The sequence below is a fragment of the Diceros bicornis genome, chromosome 3 (genome assembly GCF_020826845.1).
Source record: "Diceros bicornis minor isolate mBicDic1 chromosome 3, mDicBic1.mat.cur, whole genome shotgun sequence".
Taxonomy (NCBI): domain Eukaryota; kingdom Metazoa; phylum Chordata; class Mammalia; order Perissodactyla; family Rhinocerotidae; genus Diceros; species Diceros bicornis.
Genome location: NC_080742.1, coordinates 46,148,482 through 46,172,347, shown reverse-complemented (window position 1 = coordinate 46,172,347; position 23,866 = coordinate 46,148,482). Strand labels below are relative to the sequence as shown.

Here is a 23,866-nt window from a genome sequence, read left to right as displayed (position 1 = left end):
GTCTTTCTTCAGGTACATAGATTCAAATGAGTTTTAAAATTATTGAGATGTTTGAAAATGAAGAACTTCATTATATCATTACATTTAGTTATTTGTCACAATTAGGCTTTTTGAGCTTGAGTTTTAGGGCAATCTCTTAGGAAAAGTGAGTGGCAAAAACAAGAGTAAGGAAAGGAAGAAAAAGCCATTGAGTCTAATTTACTATACCAGGTACCAGGAGGAATATAATTCTATGGAGAAAAATTTTCATAGTCTATCATAATATTTCAGTGTCTCATGGATACCTGCTGTCATACATATGAATATCTTCAATAGAGATTAAGTATATATTTAAAAAATATTTGGAATTTTCTTTAGTAAAGTATTACATCTGATACATCCACTAATTTTAATTTTGAGTTTTGAAAAATTTGACTCCAGACAAATCTATTCTATTTAACCTTAGATTTTTTTTATCTTTATAAACCAAAGCTAAATTGAACATTTAGAATATAGTCAGATTTTTAGTGAATTTTTGAATCTTGCAGAGAATATCTATGACAATAAATATTAATAAATTTCCAAAAAAGATATCAAATGCTTATAAATTCATGTACACTGCAGTGTAAAGATGTCTCCAGAGAAATAAAATGCCTCAAGTTATATTGTAGTGTATATATGGCACATTTCTAAATCATTACATACTTTAGGGCACAGAAATACTGTCGTACCAAAGTGTTCAAGTTCTTAACTTTGTTAACCATTTAAAATTTCATTGCTTATGTTTAATATCAATGAATCTCAAAAGGCTCCTGTGGTCATATTAGTTGAAAATAGCCTCTATTTACATAAATTATTTAATCTAAGAATACCCTGTTTCTCCTTACCTTTTAATTAATTCTAACTAGTCAAATATTAATTCTCTTCTCACAAGCCATTATACAGGAAAATATCAATTATTCAAGTAAAATATAAGCTCTAAAATCTTTGAGAATTAGACCTTTAAGTAAAAAAAGAAAGAACAAGACATCACAAGCATAACTACAATCATTATCTAGCATTGAACTGCCTATCAGGAAGTTTGTCCCTTCCTAAGATAACAGCCTTGGTCCATTATAAATTAGTGCAACCTAGTGAGAGTGTAAAAATATAAATCCTTGGTTTTTAAGGGTTTTATTTTATTATGCTCTTTTGGATAATTCATTCCACGTGGAAATTAGTTTCTGAACATCGTAATGTTCATTTTTTAAAATGTCAGCATTTTAATGAATGGATATTTTTTACTTTTCCCTTTTGAGGGGCTGTCAGGTATCCATTTATTTTCCTTTTAAAAAAAGATGCTGTACATGACAGGCAGGCTGCAAAATACGATTTTTACGTTATCCTTGGTGAGTAAAGGTATCTTACACAAGTGAGTCACAGTACTGAATCATGTCAATGTCCCCAATCTCTCATTTGGGGAAGGACATACAGTTCAACTTAGCATCATAATTGCTTAGCTATCCGGGATGGCTAATGGAGCTGCTGTGGTTTGTGGGCTCCAGAACAACTTATATGTTTTTAAATCCTCTTTAGGATAGAATATGGGGTGGGGGTTAGTCTTCATTGAAATGTAAATATCTAGCAATTTGATTAACTCAAGTGCTGGAAGACAGCAAATCTGGGAAGTTAATTATAAAAGGACATTTTAAATAAATTCCTTTTTTGTCATAGGCAAAGCTCTGTACTGCACACAGGACTGTTGGACTTCTAGTCAATAAAATCAGACTGAATAAATCTGTAGGGATATGGTAATTGTGAAGAAGTTTCCATTGGGGAAGATAAAAGTTTATGGCCTCTGTAGTATCAAGCTCTTGGGCTGAGCACTGCACAACTCCAGGGAGCGCTGTTCACACAGGCAATGGTGTGAATGGGTTTCCCTGTAGTTAGGCCGTGCTGCAGTCTCTTAGAAGCTGATTAGCAGGAAAGATGGGAAGCCAATCATGGACGATTCAGTTTGAATTACTCTTTTCTGCTTTGCTTTGAAATTTTCTCATGCCCATATACTTAAGACTTCAGTAAATCTCATTTAAAAATACTTGCCAGTTGAACATTTTGAAGATTTGAGAGGTAGCATGATACTGTGCAATGAACACTGGCCTGGCAATAAGACGATAGAAGTTCTCTTCAAATGCTGTCACTTAATCACTTGGGTGGTTTTTGAGAAATCATTTAAACTTTCTGAGCCTCGGTTCCCTGACTAACTAAAAGGGTGAATTAGCTTATTTCTAGGATATTGTCTATCCTCCTCCAATTGTATACTTTTAGAATTCTGGTGAGTAGGGTTGAGGTCATTCAGGGAAAGAATGTCCTTAGGCTTCACTGAAGGGCAGAAATAATATAGCTTTTAATGTGAGAAATGCTGATATCAACTTGGAGAAAATATCTGAGAAAACTCATTCAAAAGTGTGGCACTTTGTTTGAGGCAGAGTTTCTAAATATCTTGTTAATTTCAACCTGATGATTAGATAAATGAAATGGTGAAACAATCCATCCAGTTTGCCAGGTAAAAAGATAGAAAACTCCACATCTGCAAACAACAAAGCTGTTCAGATTTTGATGTTACTTGACAGTGTCCCTTATTAAATATTCAGCTTTTAAAGCCAGTATTCTAATAAAGTGACATTGTATTATTAGTTTGTTATGGCAGTAGTAACTTAGCACTTATGTAATCCAGTCATCTGTGACACATATAAACTTATCCTGTAAGAAAGAAAACCAAAATATAAAGGCAAAAAGGAGAGAATGTGGGTATTAGTATCCATCTTGTAAAAAGAAGAAAACATAAACACACATGCATAAAACTACACAGTTTCAAAAGCAGTATCCCTCAAGATTAAGATTCTATCTGTTCACCTCCTGAATGAGTGAACACTAACCATTATTCATCTAGCCGTTCTTGTCTATTCACTGCCAATTGTTGAAGTGTTTGGCAACATTAGTATAACCGCCTTATTATTTTTTTCATCTGCATGTTCGGTGCAGGGATTATTGTACCCTTGTAGTGACACAATGCCAAAACTATCTCACAGCATTGTCTCTCTCTGGGAAGCGCAGGAATGGCAGGTACCTGTAAAGTGTAATCAGTGCTCTTCAGATGATCTACATTCTATGCTGATCTAAATAAGTTATATATTACAGTAAAGTGCTACAATGACACTAGTCTCAAACAGTAGTAAGACACATTTTTCTCTGAAAAATTCAGCAGCGATGTGAGTCACATGATGATGAGGATGCTTATCAGTCTTCATTCGAGTGGACAACCAGCAACCAGCATGATCTAGAACAATTTCTCTCCTCCTGTGACTTCTAAAATTATAATTTTTAGGAGCAATTACTAAAAATCCAGTTTCCCATTAAGTACTTTTTATCTTTTAAAAGTTGCACCTGAAAGTTTCATGAGCATTTAATTTGCTGATATCCATTTTTATTTCTTCAGGTTTCTCACGTCGGTAGGTTACTGCTCTTGTGCAAACACTTTGCAGAATCAACTTGTCCTTGATGGAGAAGAAATATTACCATTAATAAGGGCCTACATATTGGAAGCAGACAATGACATATTTATAGTAATTCTTTTTTAGAGTTCACTGACCTTTTTTGAGGCTGACACCCTGTAATCTGCCGAGGACTTAATTTTATTACTGTTCCATTGTAGTATCACCTGTCTAATGATAAGGACTTTAAGCAACCCAATCAAGAATGTAACTATGAAGATGATGAAAAATATTCTCAAGTAGCTTGGGCTAGAGAAACATTCTGTAATGAAGCAAACAAATAAATACATTAAAAAACTGGAATAAGTAAATCAAAGGATTCTAATGAGTAAAAAATGTTCACCATCTCAATTAATAGGACCAGTGATATTTGCAAATCTACATTTTCAAAACAGAGGACTGCCATTACTGTTGACGCAAAAAGCAAACTCTCTAATTTTTATTACACATTTATTACTAAAATATTTTCAACAGAAAACTCTCCTTTGGAGAATAGCCACAATTAGGTATTCAATAAGGTTATTTCTTGGCAGCTTGATTCTTTAATTGTATTAACTGGAATGTGTCCAAATCCTTTAACCAAATATAATTTTATCCATGACAGAGAGAGGGACTGTTTGCAGTGTGTATTGTTGAGCACTAAGTAGAAAATAGGATTTAAAAAATTAACAACTCTGCACATTAGCCTTTGTTTCTCTTGTTATGCTTATTCTTCATTTGTTGCACACCAGTAATGGAAAATAAAGTAAACATCCGCAGAAGCTAAAATCAGTACTCCTTTAATAGATGAATAAATATTTCCTTTGAAATGGCTGTATAAGTTTTCGTTATTATTACACATAGCCTTTCCAGGACACAGGAGTGTGCAATTTGGGACAATACACAAATCTCTTTCCTCAACTTTTACTAATTCATTTTTAACTTGTCTGTTAACCAAATCTATCCTATTTTGCTTCTAAAAATTCCACTGTGTATTTTTTCAAGAACAAATAATTACTAGCTGGAAAAGGAAATGCTGTGTTAAGAGGAGGGGGCATGCTAGGTCTCTGTTTTAGCACTAGACTTTGGCAAACTCTAGTTGGAAAGTCTACAGGCTCTGTGGCTGCCAGAGGTATTACCCTAATCTAAGAGGAAGATGGTTGCACAATGTGCAAGCATTCCACAGAACTCACCAGCTGCCCCAGACTCACAAAATTACCTCCTGGCCTAAAGAGGCATATTTTCTGCCCATTCTCCAGACTTTGGGGACTTCACCTAAATGTCTGAAGGTCTCCCTGAGAGAGCCTTTCAGGAGGGGATCTGCCAAGGCTTAGAAGAGCATGGGTGATTTCACCCAATCGTGGGTGATTTATGTCTGAATTCCCAGGGATGACCAAGCATGCTCTTGAATAAGCCAAGAACTCAGTAACAAAAGCAAGGGCTCCTCTCCAAGCGGGAAGATTTAGAGCCCAGTTTTCTTCTGGTCAGTGATGAGGTTCCTTGAAAGAAAAGCTAAAGGGAGGCCGGAGAACTCCTAATTGGAATTGTAGCACCAAACACAAGTGCAAGTCTCCCTTTGTTACAGGTCTCACACACAGAGAGAATCCAAGATGCTCTATTCAAAGGTGGTGCCCTTGGGTCTTCCACGGCAATCTTCGGGTTCATGACACGCCTTTCATTCTGACAGACTGTCATTTCCCTTGGCTGACTTAGAATTACTCAGTCAACTAAAGCAGATCCTCAAAGGGGGCACGTGGCTTGATCCCACTTACTGGCTCCTCGCCTAGTAGGAGCTTAGCCAGAAAGACCAAAAGAACACCCTTTAAGAGTGATTGAGAGGCTAGATAATAGAGGTGGCTAACAAATGCCCTTTCCCTCTTCTTGCACAATAGTTGTGAAGGGCAGGGGAGCCCCCTAGCTACCAATACATTTTACAAATATTACTAATGGGTTAGGATAGAGGACATTTTCAGGGCTCAAATCAGTGTGCATCATTTTAAAATGTCATTTTGGATAGCCAAACATTTAGCCCTGGCCATGACTCTTCTCTTAGTTTAGGTCAAGCAAGGGGGCAGCTTTAAGGGAATACTTTTTGTAACCACACTTAGGTCAGAGTAAGTTTGTTTACTTAACATAATAAATGACATGCTGACAGTAAGGGCTCTATTTATTAGAAAAGGCACTTGGCTTTCTGGAGTGATTTCTGCAGCCCCAGCTGGCAGCACATGGGCTCGGTTCAGAGCCAAATTCATTATGGGCTAAGAACAGTGTGGATGCGAGGGAAAAAGGAAACAAAACTCGGGAAAAAGTTATTCTTCTGTGCAATCTCTGTAAGAGCTGGAATTATTCTTACAGGTTGGAAGAGAGACTGGAAATAATAGCAGCAGCAGGAATGTCTTCAGTGAAGACATAATTTCAAGCTTTATTTCTAATTCATGTGTAGTTTAACAGCTTTACCTGAGCAAAGTGGGGTGCTGGCTTTTGGGTTCTAATGAACTTTTGTGTAAAAATGGTCTTTGAGTATAGCTTTCACATGTTTCTCCCATTTATATGTCGTATTTTAATTTACATACTTCTTTCATGGTCACTGGCTCATTTAATCTCATGCAACTCTTTGAGGTTGGTATTATTATCTCCATTTTAAGAAGAGGAAACAGGCTTAAAGAAATTTTGTAAGAAGGCTGATATTTCTTAGCTACTGGTGTCAAGGACATGCCTTAAGCCAAGGTCTTCAGACTAAAAGTTCCATTCCTTTCCATTTGCCACCTTTATTATCATTCACCCCTAAATTATATTTATATCAGAATGAAAAGTACCAGGAAGGAATGGCCCTTTCGAAGTTATGTATTTTGCAAAAGCAGATCATTCCTACTTAGAATTTTTTGGCTTTACCTGAAACATGAAAGTCAGTGTTGGTTTGACATGAGGAAGGTTACAACTGGAAGAAAGTTTGGGTTATGAAGGATAATTGTGGCTCCATAGATCTTGTCTCTAAAGGTGAAAGGGACTCTACATAGGAAACTCCTATTCTTGACTCACTGAGGCCTCCCTATAAAATCTGTTTGGTGTGCTTCCACAGAGGTGCACAGCATAGGAATGTAGCTGGGTAGTTGAGATGGGACATCTAACAAGTGAGCCAAACCACGGCAAATATACTCAGCTGATTTTATAGAGTACCATCTCTGGGAGATTGAAAACACTGAAGCAGTTAGTTCTTTCTTTAGGATGGTTGACTATGGGTCCTTTTGGGGAACGAGATTCTCTACAGATACTCTTCTGTGCTTTGACTATTAAGCTTTGGTTTACCTGATGTTTGGTCTGCATAATGCTGTTCCATGAGAGCACATGAGGTTTTACACCGATCAAGTAAAGCTTGAGACAGGTTATGAGGGTGAAGGCATTGCACACAATTCCTGTAAGGGGAAACAGAAGAGAAAATATTTAATCTTTAAAAAGGTTGTAGCCTGTAGTATTTTCTGCAAGAAATAAAACAACAAATTAGAGTACTGCTTTAAGACAGCAGCCTTATAAAACTGGGAAAGAAAGCTATGACATTTATTGGTAATCTTGGCTGAATTTTGTACCATGGCAAAGTTACATTCTAACCATTTAAAATATTTTAATAATGTATAAAATTAATGATTTTCCTGTAGTGAGAAGAAAATCTCTAGGAAATGAATAAAATACTCTCATTACAAAAAAAACTTTGCATAGATGGTTTAGAAGATGAATATTACGATACCACCAGAAAAGTTTAGCAATTGAATACACAGTTCAAATTTAGTTGGGTTCATTAGAAATAACTCCATCGTTTTGTTTAAGTACTGCATTTCCAAGTGAGGTACGTAAATTACTATGCATAATTTAAACAATTTTACTTGAGCTACCAATCTGAGAAAATGAATGTCTTAAAAAATTTGAATGAAACAAATTGGAAGGCACAGTGATGTTTAGAGCAGTGGCCTTTGTTTGAGCAGGACTAAAACTGTTATTGGAAAATTAATTATTGGCACAAAACAATAACGCCACCTTCATTTAACATATCACCTTTCATTTATCTAGCACTTATTTCTAGAGTGCCTTATAGCCACCATTATTCTTTATCTTTAAAATAATAAAAATAAAACAATAACAACAATTAAAATTTATTCTATGATTACTATGCCCCAAGAACAAAAGTTTAGGTTTTTTTTTTTTTTTTTTTGCTTAGGAAGATTAGCCCTGAGCTAACATCTGTTGCCAATCTTCCTCTACTTTTTACACGTGGGCCACCACATGTGGCTGATGAGTGGTGTAGGTCCGTGCCCAGGATCCAAACCTGTGAACCCCGGCTGCCAAAGCAGAACATGCTGAACCCAACCACTACACCATGGGGCCAGCCCCTAGGTTTTTTTTTTTTTTACATGAATCATCTAATTCAGTTCTTTCACAGAATTGTAGCCAGGTATTATTATTATTATCCTCACTTTTGATATATGGAAAAAGAGGCCCAGAGAACTTCAACAACTTGCCCTAAACAGCTAATTAATAGTAAGCTGGGGAGTAGGCAGCCTCTAAATTATCACATTGTACACTTTAAACTTACACAAGGTTATATGTCAATTATATCTACATAAAGCTGGAGAAAAAAACCCCAATGAACCCTTATGAACACCGAGTAGTATTCTTTAAAAAAAACAAACCTATTTCAAAAACACTAAGGCTTTAGCTTTTTATCTAGTGAATGTCTAGATAAATTCTGATGCTTCCACAGCTTTCTAGTGGCCAAAGATTGGAATCTAAGTCTTCTAATTCCTACATTCCCCATTCAGTTCTTGTTTAGCACGATGATAACAATGTATCTGGAGGAGAAGATCCAGCAACTTCTAAGAATAAGGAAGACAAGATAAAAAAGGACGGACATAGCTGTAACAAAGGACTGCTTTATGTATTTTTGGAGTCAGAGAACACATACCAGTTTTCACTGCAGGCTGTGTGACATGTGGGGCAGTGTTCACAGAAGCGGCCAATGCTCCTGGGATCGGTGCACTCACACCTGCCACACACACATGTGCCTCTTCCACTACACACTTGGCCCTTTGGGTTGACGCAGTGCTGGGCTGATGCTGATGGGCACTGGCACCGATCCCCTTCCCAGCCACTGAAGCACTGGCATCTGCCTGCTTCACACTCTCCATGCCCTGCAACAAAGACACTCCAGGATGTAAGTTATTGGGGCCACCAACTTTGCGAAGCATTTCCAAACATGAATTCCCCTCCCATCTCCATGGAAACACACTGACAGTCAAGTGAATGGAAACAGCATCATTTTCTAGTTGTCTGACATAAACAGTGCCAGGATTTAGGAGTGTCTATTTTCAAAGCTGTTCCATTGCAGATAATCTCCCATTGCTCGTCTATTGTGCTAACGGTTGGGGAGTCTGCCCTGCTCCAGTGGCTGCCCTACTACTTGAAGGTCACTGTACATTCAGTTTTAAATTAAAAATACACAAATATAAAGAACCTACAAAGGCTGAAGTCATGGTAATTGTCTGACTTGAAATCTGAAAAACAGGAGTATTTGATTAATAGCTTCCATAATTTATTCTCCTAGTCTCTTGTTACTACTAAGGACCTGGCATAACTCTGAAGGTCTGTGAGGCAGACCCTTCTAGTGCTTCAGTTCTGTTAGTGTCATGTTTAAAGATAAGATCTCTGGGGAGGCTGAACTAATCCTTTCACGTCTTTAGCACATTATTTAACAGGTGAGTGGGGTATGTCCTAAATTATGTTGTGAGCTGTTATTAGGTGGTAAATGAGAGAAAGCAAGAGAGAAAGCAAGGTGGGTGTGTGTGTGCTGGGGTTGGGGGCATTTATGTGGACAAATAAGTTTAGGAAAAACACTAGTTATATGTAGTTAAATGAATTTTAGACTGCAGGAAGTATCCAAAATTTAGTATGCTAATGTGAACTAGAAATCTTCAAGAGGGTGGTACATTTTACAGGGTTATATAGTGTTTCTCAAGCTTATTTGGTCACAGACCTCCCCTTCCCTCTCCTCCCCTCCCCTCCCTCCCTTCCTTCCTTCCCTCAATTCTTGGCTTCCTCCCTCCCTCCCTTTATTGTAGAGTACCTCACAGGGTAACTTCCACAGAGTCTACTGTTGTATAAGCTCAGTTTGCTAAGTGAAAAACTAATGAGGTCCAGGCCAAACAAATGCCTGCCAGACCTTGTTCCCCGTATGTAGGCTACACGCCTAATCCTAGCCAGCTGATGTGTGAACATGTGTTTTTATTCTCAAAGGATACTAGTGAAGAAAATGCTTGTCAGCCTACAGTTTGCACTTACAACTTATACATAAATAATTCAAAGCAGATTCTTAAATGCCTGTGGGTCAGTAGTATCACAGTCATATAGAAGGCTCAGTACACTGATTTATGATGTTTTACTATAAGCAGAGACTAGGAACCTCAATGTATTTCAGACTTCTTTGAGAGATTGACAGCTGTAGGAAATGATCTCAGAATTCTTTTTCTTCCCTCTCCCAAGCAGGATTACCTCTAAAAAGTTAGCAGACAATTTCTGGTTTCTTCTAAAGTCATCTATAATCTATTCTACATATGATACCAGGTACAGCTGAATAAATGTTTGGAATATAAAATATTCTGTGTATATAATAAAATAAAAAGACAATTTGCCATCACATATTTACATGATATAGGGCAAATTTTTAGTTTACACAAGAATAGAAAATTTATTTTGTATAGATTTGTTACTTTCTATATTCTTATGACAATGAAATATTTCAGTTCATCAGTAATTTAATATTTGCTTACCAAAATGTAAACACTAAAAAGGTGTTTTAACAATAAGTGGATTTAGCACACTGTCACAGAAAAAATTAATTCATTTAAAAACAATTATTTTGTATTAATTTTCAAACGTTGCATAGATTTTCTTGAATCTAACCTCTAGGTAGCAAAAAACTGAATTAGCTAAAAAATAAGATATTTTTGTTTTAAATTTGGTCTGTATGTGGCCTCTGGGACTAATCTTCTCAGTTACGTATGAAACCAGTATTTTCTTGAAGAATGCTGTCTTTGGCAATTCTGTTGCTGGCATCGTTCCAAAAACAAACTGGAGAGGTTTAAATTACTATAAATTTATAATACCATCTATAATAATGCAGTAAGAATTTTCCAGTGAGTGAAAAATATGTTTTTATAGCTCACTATCCTCTGAGCAAACTAGAGAGAGTGACCACTTATGAGAATGAGTCAGATCCTTCTAGAAGAATACTCTGATTACAGAAAACTTGTCAGACATCGTCAGTAAGTTCCTTTTCTGGTATATATCTTTACAAGGTCAAGACATACTAGAAAATAACAATTAATTTGTGGTTATTTTTAAGTATTTCCTGTACAAAATAATTTAAAATATAAATATCAGAATCATGTGCTATAAGTTTATTGACATGCCCTAATTTCAAAGACTTTGAAAACTTTAAATATTAAATTCAGATTCAGGGTTGGTAATTATAAAGATGTGATTTTTAAAGATACTTTAACATATATGCTAATTTAATAATGACTAGTAAAAACTTCATGTATATATTTATACTCACCAGCACACAGATTTCCATGGTGATATGGACAAGAAAAGTCATCCTTTTCACAGTATTTTCCATATACTTTTCCAAGCTTAATTTTGTGACATAAACATTTCCCACAAATGCAAACTCCTCGACCACTGCAAACAGGTTGATCCTTGTGTGACTTGCAACTCTCAGAAGGAAATTGATCTTCATCGAAATGGCATTTATTTTCATCGCACTGGAAACACTTGGCATCTAGAAAAGTTTCATCTACGCATTTTCTTTTAGGTCCTCTGCTGTCATCACACTGACAGCTGCAGTTTTTGTGTATATGAATTTTAGTGGTTTCATTGAAACCAATAGGTTTGATTATTGCATAGCTTTTTCCTCCTGTGACATCACATTTTTTCATTGTAACTGTTACATTGAAAAGAACCTAAATGTGGGGAGGAAAGACAATATATTCATATGTGTTGATTATTTTTATTAGCAATATTATATCTGTTAATGCTATATTGAATCAATAATATACTATGTTATAGAAATTAATAATATTTATAAATTACATATGCACTCTCTTTCATACATAGACATAACATCCTTTATAAGTTTCATTTATTTCCTAATTAATGAACTAGAGAGTCAAAGGATGCAGTGACTGCTACTTGCCTACACTGCACCATTAAACGGACATGGGTTCAAGCCTATTTGAAATGTCCACTCCACTTCTGATGATTAAGTTATGTCCTCAATTGATGTAGCAAACTTAAGAGAGAACACATGATTTTCTGGACTCAGTCCTTAAAATGTAGGGTTACTGAATATTTGGCATTAGTGATAGACCAAATAAACTAAAGTAAAGGGCTTCTGCTCTACTGGTTTAAAACCCTGAGATGAGATGTTCAAAGGAACAACTTTTATTTTGTTTCTATTTTCTAGGGGTCCAAGTAAAATTTCAGTGTTAAATTTTAGTTTATACATGGTGTTAATGGAGGAAAACATGAGGCTTTCTCTGCTGTTACTCAAGGGAAAAAGATTTAGGATTCTCACTGTTAGATCTTAAGATCTCAATACAAGGTTATACATTTGTCTCAGTGGAGATGTTAGCCCAGAGGTAAGGATCTGGGCTGGCAGGAATTGGTTTCCCTCATGAAACTACAGAATTTATTTCTCCTGCAAAATTTTCCCTTTTTCTCTATTTTTCTCTTTTTGCACAACACAACTGGTTTAATGTGTCTATTTATATTTGTTAACCTACTTTACAATCTTCAGGTACTTTGGAAATAAGCAGGTTATATGTTTTTTTCCATGTTACACTGAGATCCATTACAATTTAAAAATAATTTATGCTAGGCTTTTTGGATGGGATGGAGATATATATATCTATATGTATCTATCTATATATACAGAGAAAGATTCATATAGATATACATGAACAGATATATATGGATGGAGATATATATATATATACACATATATGGATGATATATTGTGGATATGTCTATTCATATATATCCTCCATATACATCTGTTCATATATATATATGCATCTCTATCTCTATCTCTATAGATCTATATCTCCATCCCAACTGAAAAGCCTTGCACAAATACATATACATACACATACACACACACTCACATAATGATATGAAAAATCTAAATTTAATAGGCTTATATATTACCTATATGCATTGGGAATTGGAATCAGTCTCATAATATTAAAATCAATACAGTTGGTGTTGTACTTGAAATGTTATTTGTCTTTAAGAATGTTAAGGATTAACAGATGTATAGAATAATTTGGTTACTGCCAATATTAATAATGGAGCAAAGATTTGGGTTTATATAATTAAAAGGTCATATGACTCTTCCTGAGAGTCAAACTGTTTATACTACTTGGTTAAAAGTGAGGGGGAAAAAGAGGAGTAGACAAAGAAAAAGAAAAAAAATGTAAGAAGTAAGGAAAACCATTCTACCAAAACCAATTTTGAAAGAAAAAGCTTCTAAGAGGGTAAGCCTTTCTCAGACAGTTACTTAGTGCTGTCTTTTGCTAGCACAAAGTTTTCTCTATACTTAATGGAAATCAAATATGTATTTTGTAAACTGGTATATAATGTCTTTTGAACAAAATCCAAGGAGTGATTATGGAGGAGCCTACAGAATTAGAAACTAGCAATAATTAATTTCAAATAAACAGCTTGTTGAAGAAACTATACTACCTGCAGATTCTAAACTTCCCAAGAGGGAAAAATATATGTTAACTAAAGAGAAAGGAAGATTCTCTTTTATTCAGTCTTAGAATCTTAGGATCTTTTATGTCTTTCAATAGCTCTTCTTCTTCTTCTCTATAGCATGACATTAAAATAATTAATAATTACATCATAGAACCTTAGAGATAGAAGGAAGAGGGATTAGAAATCTTCTAGTACAAGCTATTTATTTAAAAATTAGGCAGCTGATGCATCAAGAGGTAAATGACTCACTGAAAATCACTTCATCCAACAAAAATTCCCTTTAAAAGTATGTTTCTGTGTGCTTACTCTCTCTTCTGCCGATCCTGGGAGAATCCCTATCTCCCCTGGTCGTATTTCCTGACACTGCTATAATCTAGGCCTCTCTTTTCCATATTTCATCCCTTTTTAGTTAAATGATGACACTTGTTTTTATTGTTCTTAATGAATTTCCCTATCTCCTCCTATATCATTATGAGCGTATTGGGACAATCACAAAGTGAAAGATTTTGAAATTGTTAGTCTTTATCAGCTGCTCCATCACTTCCATTCTTTTCTGTGGCTTATTACCTTCAATTTCACATTTACTCTGAGAATTTTCAGACTTGAAACCAAAAAGGAATTATCATCATCATAAGTATAGACACTACTTGTTTGACGAGATATGATTTCCTAATATATACTGGCTGTGACACCTAAGTTTGAAGTTATTATTAAATAAGTATTTAATATTATATATATATATTTACTTTAATTGAGAGTTTGAGAGAATAGACAATGGGGTTAAAAACAAGCAAGAACTTTGCAAGAGACAATAAAAATTACTTTGTAGTGTAAATAAGATCCTTGGAGTCAGTAGTGAGTAAAGTTTTTTAGAATGATTTGATTTTCTGTGAGAAAGCATGCCAAACAACGTAGTTTATGTTAAATGGGAAAAATGCACACCCACATACCTCATCATTGCTTGTCACATTTCTGCATCCATCTGTGCCCGGCTGTCTGGTCCCATCTGGACAGATGGCAGTAATGTTAAAATAGACGTCTTTTACCTGGTTTTCCACCTGAACTTTCACTTCTGAAATGAGTTTCTGCAGAGACATTATTTTTTAATTGTATTCTATAGCAGTTTCAAATGTAAGCAACTAAACAGAGTCAGGCTTATTAAAGCATTCTAGATTTAATTTTTAACTAAATCAAAGGGTCTGTCTCTATAAAAGGATGAACAAAAACAGTGTTTCCACATAATGACCCAATTATATTTGAAATACATAAGAAATACTGAAGGACTAGACTATCTGCATTTAAATTGCTCTATTTTTTTCACATATTTCCATGACTATGCATTTTGATTACTTCAAAGATATTTCTCACCCAGCTTGCGTTACAAAAATAATCATTTTTTAATCCAATAATATTTATATTTTGTGATGAAATTTAAATAAAACTTTGAGAAGACATATATCATCACAGAAAGTAAATCTTGACAGCTAAAAATCTGGAACATGCTTCTGACATTTACAGCTGTTAAAGAAACATTTTAGTTTCAAACACTCTAGACCATAATGAAAGCTAAAAGGCCTTATTGATACAGAATTGAAAAGTAAATTTAGGGGAGGGCATTTCTATATTGTAGGCATAAGAATTACCTGCCAGATATGGGCCTATCAATTCTCCAAGAATGGCCTAGGATTTCTGCCAAGTCCCTGGGGCCTGCTTTGTATCAATCAAATTTATTCCAATCCTTAATACTGAAATAGGGCCCTTTACTGGGCAGAAAATGATTCACTCATTTACTCACTCCTTTATGCAATCATTCAGAAAACATCTATGTAAAGCCTATCATATGTCAAGCATACACTAATTTTTTCCATGACAATCTCTGAGTTCCAAAAGTTTTGGCTACATTAAATATATACTGTAGGTCTGTGTGTATTTAATCTCATAAAACTAAGAGTCTACCACATACAGAAATCCTTAACTTATACTTGTAAACAAAAGGAAAAGATGAAGTGTGTACCTAAGGAAAGAGAGTGAGTAGCAGGGTATAAAGAAAAAAAAAATTTCTAATGGCTTATAATTATTTAATTGAGTAATTTTTCTTCTTCAACTATATAATTGATAAAGAGATGTGTGCTTACTGATTAATAATTGATCATGGAATTACGGTAGTAAATCTTTAGAACAGGATACTTCCTCAAATTAGTAAATTTTATTTGGATTAGGTAAGACTATGTCAGCCACATTTTTTTTTTATCTCCCCGAGAGCTCATAAATTGTAATCACTTAATTGAACAATTTTAGCAAATCAATAGAAACTTATAATGGTATACAAAAATGGTGTTGATATGGTGATGGTTTGACAGAGAAATTCTTAATATAATGAGTGTTCTCAGTTTGCCCTTTGGAAATTCTGCTTCTCTTAAAATCTTAAACTAGTTATACCAGTGTTTTTCAAGCTGTGAAGACACATATCTAAATTTTGCCCAGTTTGGGGATTTAGAAATTAAGCTCCAGACACAATCTTAAACTTCCCTTTTACTAACTAACAGGTACAGAAGCAGAATTTATTTTTTCTGATGTTTAATCTTTTTTTTATTAAATATAATTTATTTTTCATTTCTTAATTTCAGTGAAATTACTATTATGTTATTATAAGTCATGATTTTTATATAATTTTAATTCTAATGGCAGTGCTGATATAAAGAATAAAAATAAAATGCAGTCACATTCACTGTGTACTAAATTTGTATATAATTTTATAAAATTCTTAAAAAGGAAATGCAAAAAATGAAAAGTTAGAATGGAATAATTTTATTCTTTCGTTTTCTTCAATGAATTGTGAATTGTTTCTGTAGGACTGTGAAGACAAAATGAAATTTCAGAAGAATTTTGAAAATATAGATGTATATAAAATAACAACAGAATTCCACCTTAAGGAGATTAGTTAGCCAGAGTAAGTTTTTGTTGGATTTGCTTTATTTTCCCATCGTTTAAGGCTAATCAGAACTGCAATTAGCCAAGGCATCCCACACCTACCCTGGGCAAATAACATGAAACCAAACGCTGCCATCTCCCTTTACATTGGTACTGACACACAGGTAAGTGTGTCAATTTATATTCCTTGTTTAGGGTAAGAAATGGGTTCATACTATAAAAATTAGAGTGGTGTTTAACATTGTAAGCGCCTTCCTTATTTTGATTATTCTTGGGAACAAACTACCGATGGAAACGAATTGTACACGTTTGATTTTCCTTGATAAGAAGTTCCCCCAGTCCTAATATTCTTTTGCAGCAGTGAGAAAGAAATATAATTAAAGATGTTCTTCTTATTTCATCCAACATCGTTTTCAGACATAGAACAATTTTTTGCCAAGAAAAAAAGATCTCACAAGATTTATTTTCCTTTTATTTATGATTATTATTATTTTGGGTGAGGAAGATTGGCCCTGAGCCAATATCCGTTGCCAGTCCTCCTCTACTCTGCAGATGGGAGGCTACCACAGCATGGCCTGGTGAGCAGTATGTAGGTCGGCACCTGGGACTCAACCTGTAAACCGTGGGCTGCTGAAGCAGAGCACACAAACCCAACCACTATGCCACTGGGCCAGTCCCTCCTTTTATTTTTCTATTTTTTAATTTTTTTTTTTGCTGAAGAAGATTCGCCCTGAGCTAACATCCACTGCCAATCTTCCTGGTTTTGTATGTGAGCCACCACAGCATGGCCACTGAACAGATGAGTGGTGTAGGTCCGTGCCTGGGAACCTAACCCAGGCCGCCAAAGCTGAGCATACCGAACTTAACCACCAGGTTACCAGGGCTAGTCCTTATTTTCCTTTTAAAAGGAGAAAGTTTAAACAAATCCTTCATTTTCTATCCCATGCCTACCTCCTGCCTTTCGCTTTTGTACCTGAGTTGAAGGTAGATGCTGCATGGAGAAAATGAGAAGAGAAGTAGCTTGAGGTTTCTCACAATGCTTGGGCTGCTATTTATGCTGTTCAACTCTACTGTGTCAGGAAGGGAATCAGAGAATTTTGAAAAGTGAGACTTTATCAATGGCCCATAAATTCAAGGTAGAATAAAGCATATTTGGACACTATGTAAAAACAAAAACAAAAACAGGTGATATCACACAGGAGGAAGCACCTGGAGTTAATGAAGACCTGGGTTCTGATCCTGATTCTTCTTCTTGTAAGCTGTTTGACCTTTGCTTAATTTGCTCAGGTTCTTTGAGGTTCTACAAATACACAATGGGATTACTAACACCTGCCTTATAGGTCAATTGTGCAGATTAAATGAGGTCATGTATGAAAAGTAACTGGTTCTCAGTGGTATTAAAGTTAACAGTCACTATTATTACAATGTCTTAACAGAGCATATTCTATTCAGGGATGACCTAGGTTGAAAGATAAGATGTTTCTTTAAATCTTTGCATTTGGCACCCAATCTTCATAGACTGGGGATAAGCATACAACTGTCAACTCAGTAAAACAGTCTCTCTCCTAAGGTGATTTTTTTAATCAAACTAATTTGATAAAACTGCTAAAATAACTGATTGAACAATCAAGTGATTGATCTAGGAGACCTCAACAGAGTCCTCTTAGTAATCTCTCTATCCCAGATAGTTCATTTTCCCTGATAGACTGCTGCTTTAAATAACAGTGTGGATTTCTTACTTTATCTTTACGACATAGGAAATTGTGAAATTTCTTGGTAATAAAGTATATTCTATAGCCATGATTTGGTGACTCACTGAACATTTGATTTGGAAGGAAATTTAGACAGCCTCTAGCCCAACCTGAGTTTACTTACTGCCAAGGAGACACAGTGAGGCACAGAGAGCTGAAGTGACTTTCACGAGCTTCCATAGCTAGTTAGTGGTAGAGCCAGAGCTAAACTCAGGTTCTGAGTTCCTAATCTAATGTTCTTTCCAGGATTCCCCTCAACATGACATGGCACTACTTTGTACCTTGCAACAGCAGTTGGGGTTAAAAGTTTATTTGAAAAAATTGTGTATAATATATACATACCTGATAGGCGTCTACTACCAAATTATTGAGGTTCGCAGCCTTTGATTCTATTTCACCAGCAATGGTGCCAGGCAAGAGGGGTAGAAGGTCCTAGAAAATATACCAATACATTTACTTAATGATAATAGTATACAATGGTTTAGCAATCACAAAATATTAAAAATCCTTATAGTTATCAGTGGAAGGTGAGCCATTACATTAATCAAAAAATATACAACAAAAGAAAAATATAAGCAACCAAGTAGGACAGCCAAACCATATACACGTGAAATGGTAGTGTGTGTATGTGTATATGCATGCGAGTGTGTGCGTGCACAAATTTCATGCCGACCTAAAAACCCAAGGTACAGACCAGCATTTCCCAAAGTATCTTCCATGGAACATAGTCCTAAGAGATTTTAAACATGAAAAGGATTCTGAGGGCAAATAAGTTTGGGAAGTTCTGCGTAAGGTTTCTTCCACTTAGAGACTCAAAATGCTCACTTGCAAACTGAAGTTTCAGAGAGGTTCTGCAATTCAGAAATAATTTAGCATTATTTCATGTAGCATTTCCCAACATTTCTTTAATTACAAAATTCTTTTCTCTGTAACATATATAAATATTTTGCAGAACTACTGTTCCATGGAACGACCTTTAGGATGTGTTGGTCCAGACCAGAGAAAAAAAATTATAGTCACAAGTGGAAGCCTCTTGGAGTGGGTGTTATTGATGGATGGTACTTAATAATTATGGAGAAGACTCTAGGTATTCCTACTGAGAAAATGAGAATTAGCAAAGGCTTAAAGGTTTACCTGACTTGTAGATGAAGTAAGAACAGAGAAGAAACCAGTCTGACTGGAGTGAAGGATGCATATTTATAAGGAATCAAATTATGAAAAGTCTTGAAATTCATTTATACACTCGTTTTCCCATTCACAAGTATCATTAAGTTCCTGCTGTATGCCAGCCACTACTTAGACACTAACAATTTGGTATCTTAGGTAACAGGGAAAATACATCACTTACAGATTTTTAAAATCCATTCATCTAACCTTTATTGAGCTTCTATTGTGTATCACTTTGGAGATGCTAAATTGGTAGGCCATATAATTTCCATTCTTAAGGATCTCACAGGTATATAAATGACAATTTCAAAAAACAATGTACACCTGAAGCAATAGAGATATGCAAACTTAATGAGAGGGATACTCAGCAAGCATTTGAGGGCTGGGGAAGGTTGCCAGAGACTGTTTCCTGGAGCAGGTGACTCATGAGCTGTGTCTTAAAGGATAAGTACAAGTTAGCCAAGTAATGAGGGAGAAGGGCTTTCAGGCATGGGGGATAGGTAGCAAGAGCAAAGGCACAAAGAAGAACAAAGGAAAGAAAGAGCCTGGTGAGTGTGTGCACAGGAGAATTAGAAGCATGGCTTGAGGGACAAGTGTAAGGCAGAGAATAGTGAGGGATGAGGCCAGAGAGGCAAGCAGGGACCAGATGGCCTTATATGCCACGTTAAAGACTTGATCCTCTAAATCAAAGGGAACCACTGGAACATTTTACTCTAGGGAGTACCATGGTCACACTTGTGACTTAAATAGATCATCCTGCAGCCAGGTTGATGATGGATTTGGGAGATGGGTTAGGAGGCTGTTACAACCCAGACGAACGTTATTGATAAAAATATCTCTGGGCAGCCAAAGTAGGGGACTGTAAGGGCAAACACAAGACTCATAGAAGAGCTTGTCAGGCTTTCAGAGCCTGGTGATTCTTACTTTGCACACAATTCAATTAATAATAAGCCTGGTTTTATGGTTTATCAGTCATTGGAAATCTTTTTAAAGGAGTAGGGAGAAACTGCTAGAACCAATAACACCATCAAGAAATAATAAATGTCAGAGAACGAGGAGGCAAAAACAATAAAAAGCTGCACAATAATTTGAAATTCAACTATTAAGCTTAGAGGTTAAGAGCACAGGATTTAGGCTGTTAGGAAAGTTTGGGCAAGTATATAACCTCCCTAAGTGTGTTTCCTCATCTTTAAAAATGGGCATATTAGTTATACTGTCCTCATTGTTATGAGTTGTTAAGAGTATTAAATGAGTTAATGTTAGAAACTCAGTACCTGACGATAGTAAGTACTCAATAAGTGGAAGCTGTTACTGTTGTTAATAAAGTAGTTTGGGGATTTAATTTGGGCCAGAGCCCTACTTCTGTGTATATTAACAGTTGTTACATTAAAAAGGGGTTCCATGGTATATAAATTTGGGAAAACAGGGAATTAAAGTGTTGCTAAAGATTTCTAAGGGAAGAAGTGGGATGATTAAAGTAGTGCTTTTAGATGATAAATATGGTAGTTGGGTGTTAGAGAAACGGGTGGAGGGAACACCAGCTTTGGGGCAAATGCAGATGGGTTCAAGTATTTGTTGAAGCTGAAAGCAAATGTAATTTCTCTGAAGTATTAAAAAATAAGTAAACGACATTGGGAGTAGAAGGAAGAAGCAAAGACAATGAAGGAGATGAAGAAAACCCAGTGATCAGACATGTGCAATGAAAATTAGGGTATCACAGCATCATGGAAATGAAGAAAAGAAAGTTTCCTGGAAGAAAGAACCCAAAATACTGTGAAAAAAAGCTATAGCAGGGGTATAGAAGAACAGTTCCATGTGGAGGTGGGGGCGGGGAGTCCCATGGCACTGCCAGAGTGACATAGATGCCAAATGTCTATTCTGCTTGTGAGTGTCACCTGGCCAGAGGGACTCTGGACAAAACCAAGATTGTTCTTATGTAGAAAGGCTTTGACTGGGTCAACTGCTTCCTCCGCTCTTCTGTTCCTTTACTGGATGACCTAGACCAAATCTAGGTATGTTGGTGCTATTGAAAAGTAAGCTGATATTCCCCAACATAATCTATTATAAGGATGTGCCCATGGACCAGAATATAAGCAGGTCTCCAAATACGAAAGGTGTAGTTGGAGTGTGAACTACTTTTCACCTGACTAAAGTCTTCTCCATTATTGTCACAGTCAGTACCACACTAAGTATGAGTGTACACGCTTGGTTCTAGGTGTTACAAACAGACAGAATTTATACTTAAATGCTAACTTAAGACGCTATGTAGTATATATTAATTAATACAGTATTAAATTTAGGTTGTACAAAGTACAATAATTCCAGAATCCTTACCTAGAATTCTAAGAAGTCTTCTAATTTCAACTACCAACGCAAACATTTTAATTTTTATATTTCTGGAATTAACATACCTTATACCAATGAAACTGTTTTCCTTGAACTGCAAAGATGACATTAATGTTGTTGTCTATTAACTTTTCTGAAAGTTGGCCTAGTGAGGGATGTTCCTGGAATGGATAATGAAATAAAGAAGGGAGTAAAATTTAGTAGCTTAATCCCACACATATCCAAACATCTCTTATAAGGAAAACAACATGACTGACATAAAAATGTACTGTGTTGGGAAGGATTATGGTTTTACTAGAGGCATTTAAGTTCTTTTAAAAATAAGATCAACATCAATGTATTAAGTATATTTATAGATAAAATCTCCATAAAAACCTATAACACAGAAAAATGAAGAGGGCTGGATTCAACATAGCACAAAGAGTGTTCAGCACCTCTTTGGATTAATATTGGACTCAAAGTGATATAACTGAAAGATAATTTAATATTCAGAAACAGATACATTAGTGACAATCACATTCTGAAGTGGAATTCAGTAACAAGTGTTGAAATGCAAATATATGCATCTATTTATACACACATATACATATATATTTGATATATAACATGATTTAGTATAAACTCTGTTTAAAAGCAGAAAACCTTGTACTCAAATCCCAGGTTGTCACTTTATGATAAAAATTCTCCCAGGTCCATCCTCTGTAACATGTGAATGGTATTTGCCTTACGTGATTGCTGGCAAGATTAAAAAGATAACAATAGTATGTGAATTATTTAATGCAGTTTCTTGCCTATAGTAGGTAATGATTTTTAATAGCAATTATCATGATTTTTATTTCCAACAGCTTATACAATGTATAGGTTACAGATCTCTCAAGTTATTATCATTATACTTTGTATATATATATTATAAATCTGTTTTACTTTGATAAATAAAACTTATGTAGAGCCAACTGTGACATTCTTTGTAGTAGCTAGAAAGCTGGGGAGAGTAGAAGGGGAATAAAATTTAGTTTAGTAAATACGAGAAATCTGACAACTATAGAAACTGCTATCTACAGTAATATAGTTAGACATAGTACTTGATATTTTTTCTTTCTATGAATGCTTTTCTAGAAATTAAAGTGATGATCTCGAATAACAGCTTCATACCTAGACACCTCTCAGAGAGATCATGTCAAACTTCACCTGCAGTGGTCCCACCTGTTCATTGGTGCCTAGCTGCATTAGTCAAGGATCATGTAACTGAGCCTAATTAGTAGCAGGAGATTCAAGTTAAAATTACTCTGTAGCTTTTACTTGCCCTTGTACCCTCCAATGCTAACTATGTTTTCTTTAAGGGAAAATTTTGCTAAATCGTCTTGCATATTTCTGTATTTTGGCAACTATGTGAACTTAGTAAAAGAGCTAATTTTACTAGTTTCACTTATAGTCTAAGTTCTGTGACCCACATATTAAACTTATATACACAGACATAGGAGATAGCCTTGTGTTTAAAAATACTATCACTAACATGAGTAACTGCTATGATCTGAATATTTATGCTTCCCTCCCCAAACACATATGTTGAAATCCTAACCCACAAGGTGATAGTGTTAGGAGGTGGGCCTTTGGGAGATGATTAGGTCATGAAGGTAGAGCCCTCATGAATGGGATCAGTGCCCTTTTAAAAGAGGGCCAGTGGACGGCGGTGTAGCGGTTGGGTTCACGCGCTCTACTTCGGAGGCCCGGGGTTCACGGGTTTAGATCCCAGGCGCGGACCTGATGCGTTGCTTGGCAAGCCATGCTGTGGCGGCGTCCCATATAAAGTAGAGGAAGATGGGCAAGGATGTTAGCCCAGGGCCAATCTTCCTCAGCAAAAAGAGGAGGATTGGCAACGGATGTTAGCTTAGGGCTGATCTTCCTCACAAAAAAAAGAGGGCCAGTGGAGAAAGCTCCCTTGCCCCTTCCTCCATGTAACGTTACAGCTAGAACATGTTTTCTGTGAACCAGAAAGTAGGCTCTCACCAGACCCCGAATCTGCCAGTGCCTTTGATCCTGGACTTCCCAACCTCCAGAACTGTGAGGAATAAATTTCTGTTTATAAGCCACCAATTTATGGTGTTACAGCATCCCGAATGGACTAAGATAATAACCATAACAAATATCCTTTTATTTCTATATAATCTATAATTGCTGTGGTAGAAACAAATCAAATTTTCATGAACTGCGTTTAAATGTGATATGAAACCAATTTATTAAGAGGTTTAAAAACTATTACCACATGGACTTGCACAAGAAAAATTCTGCTCAGAGCAATTCTTGAGAATATAATTTTAAAGTAACAGAAAAAGAATCCCCAAAACATAAATTCTGCCATATAAATTCTTATTC

The 23,866-nt window shown here is 35.6% G+C and overlaps 1 protein-coding gene across 1 annotated transcript in view; it reads right to left on the bottom strand.

Annotated features, from left to right (window-relative positions):
* Positions 1-500: 500 nt before the first annotated feature.
* Positions 501-23,866, bottom strand: part of ITGB8 (integrin subunit beta 8) — an 80,722-nt gene continuing 57,356 nt past the window's right edge. The window contains exons 7-14 of the mRNA XM_058526851.1: positions 21,559-21,654; positions 18,323-18,412; positions 14,249-14,383; positions 11,095-11,500; positions 8,446-8,671; positions 6,798-6,904; positions 3,611-3,774; positions 501-3,515 (exon numbers count right to left, since the gene is read on the bottom strand). Coding sequence (XP_058382834.1) covers positions 3,393-3,515; positions 3,611-3,774; positions 6,798-6,904; positions 8,446-8,671; positions 11,095-11,500; positions 14,249-14,383; positions 18,323-18,412; positions 21,559-21,654 — 1,347 coding nt within the window. The 3' untranslated portion in view covers positions 501-3,392. The remainder of the gene's footprint in view (positions 3,516-3,610; positions 3,775-6,797; positions 6,905-8,445; positions 8,672-11,094; positions 11,501-14,248; positions 14,384-18,322; positions 18,413-21,558; positions 21,655-23,866) is intronic.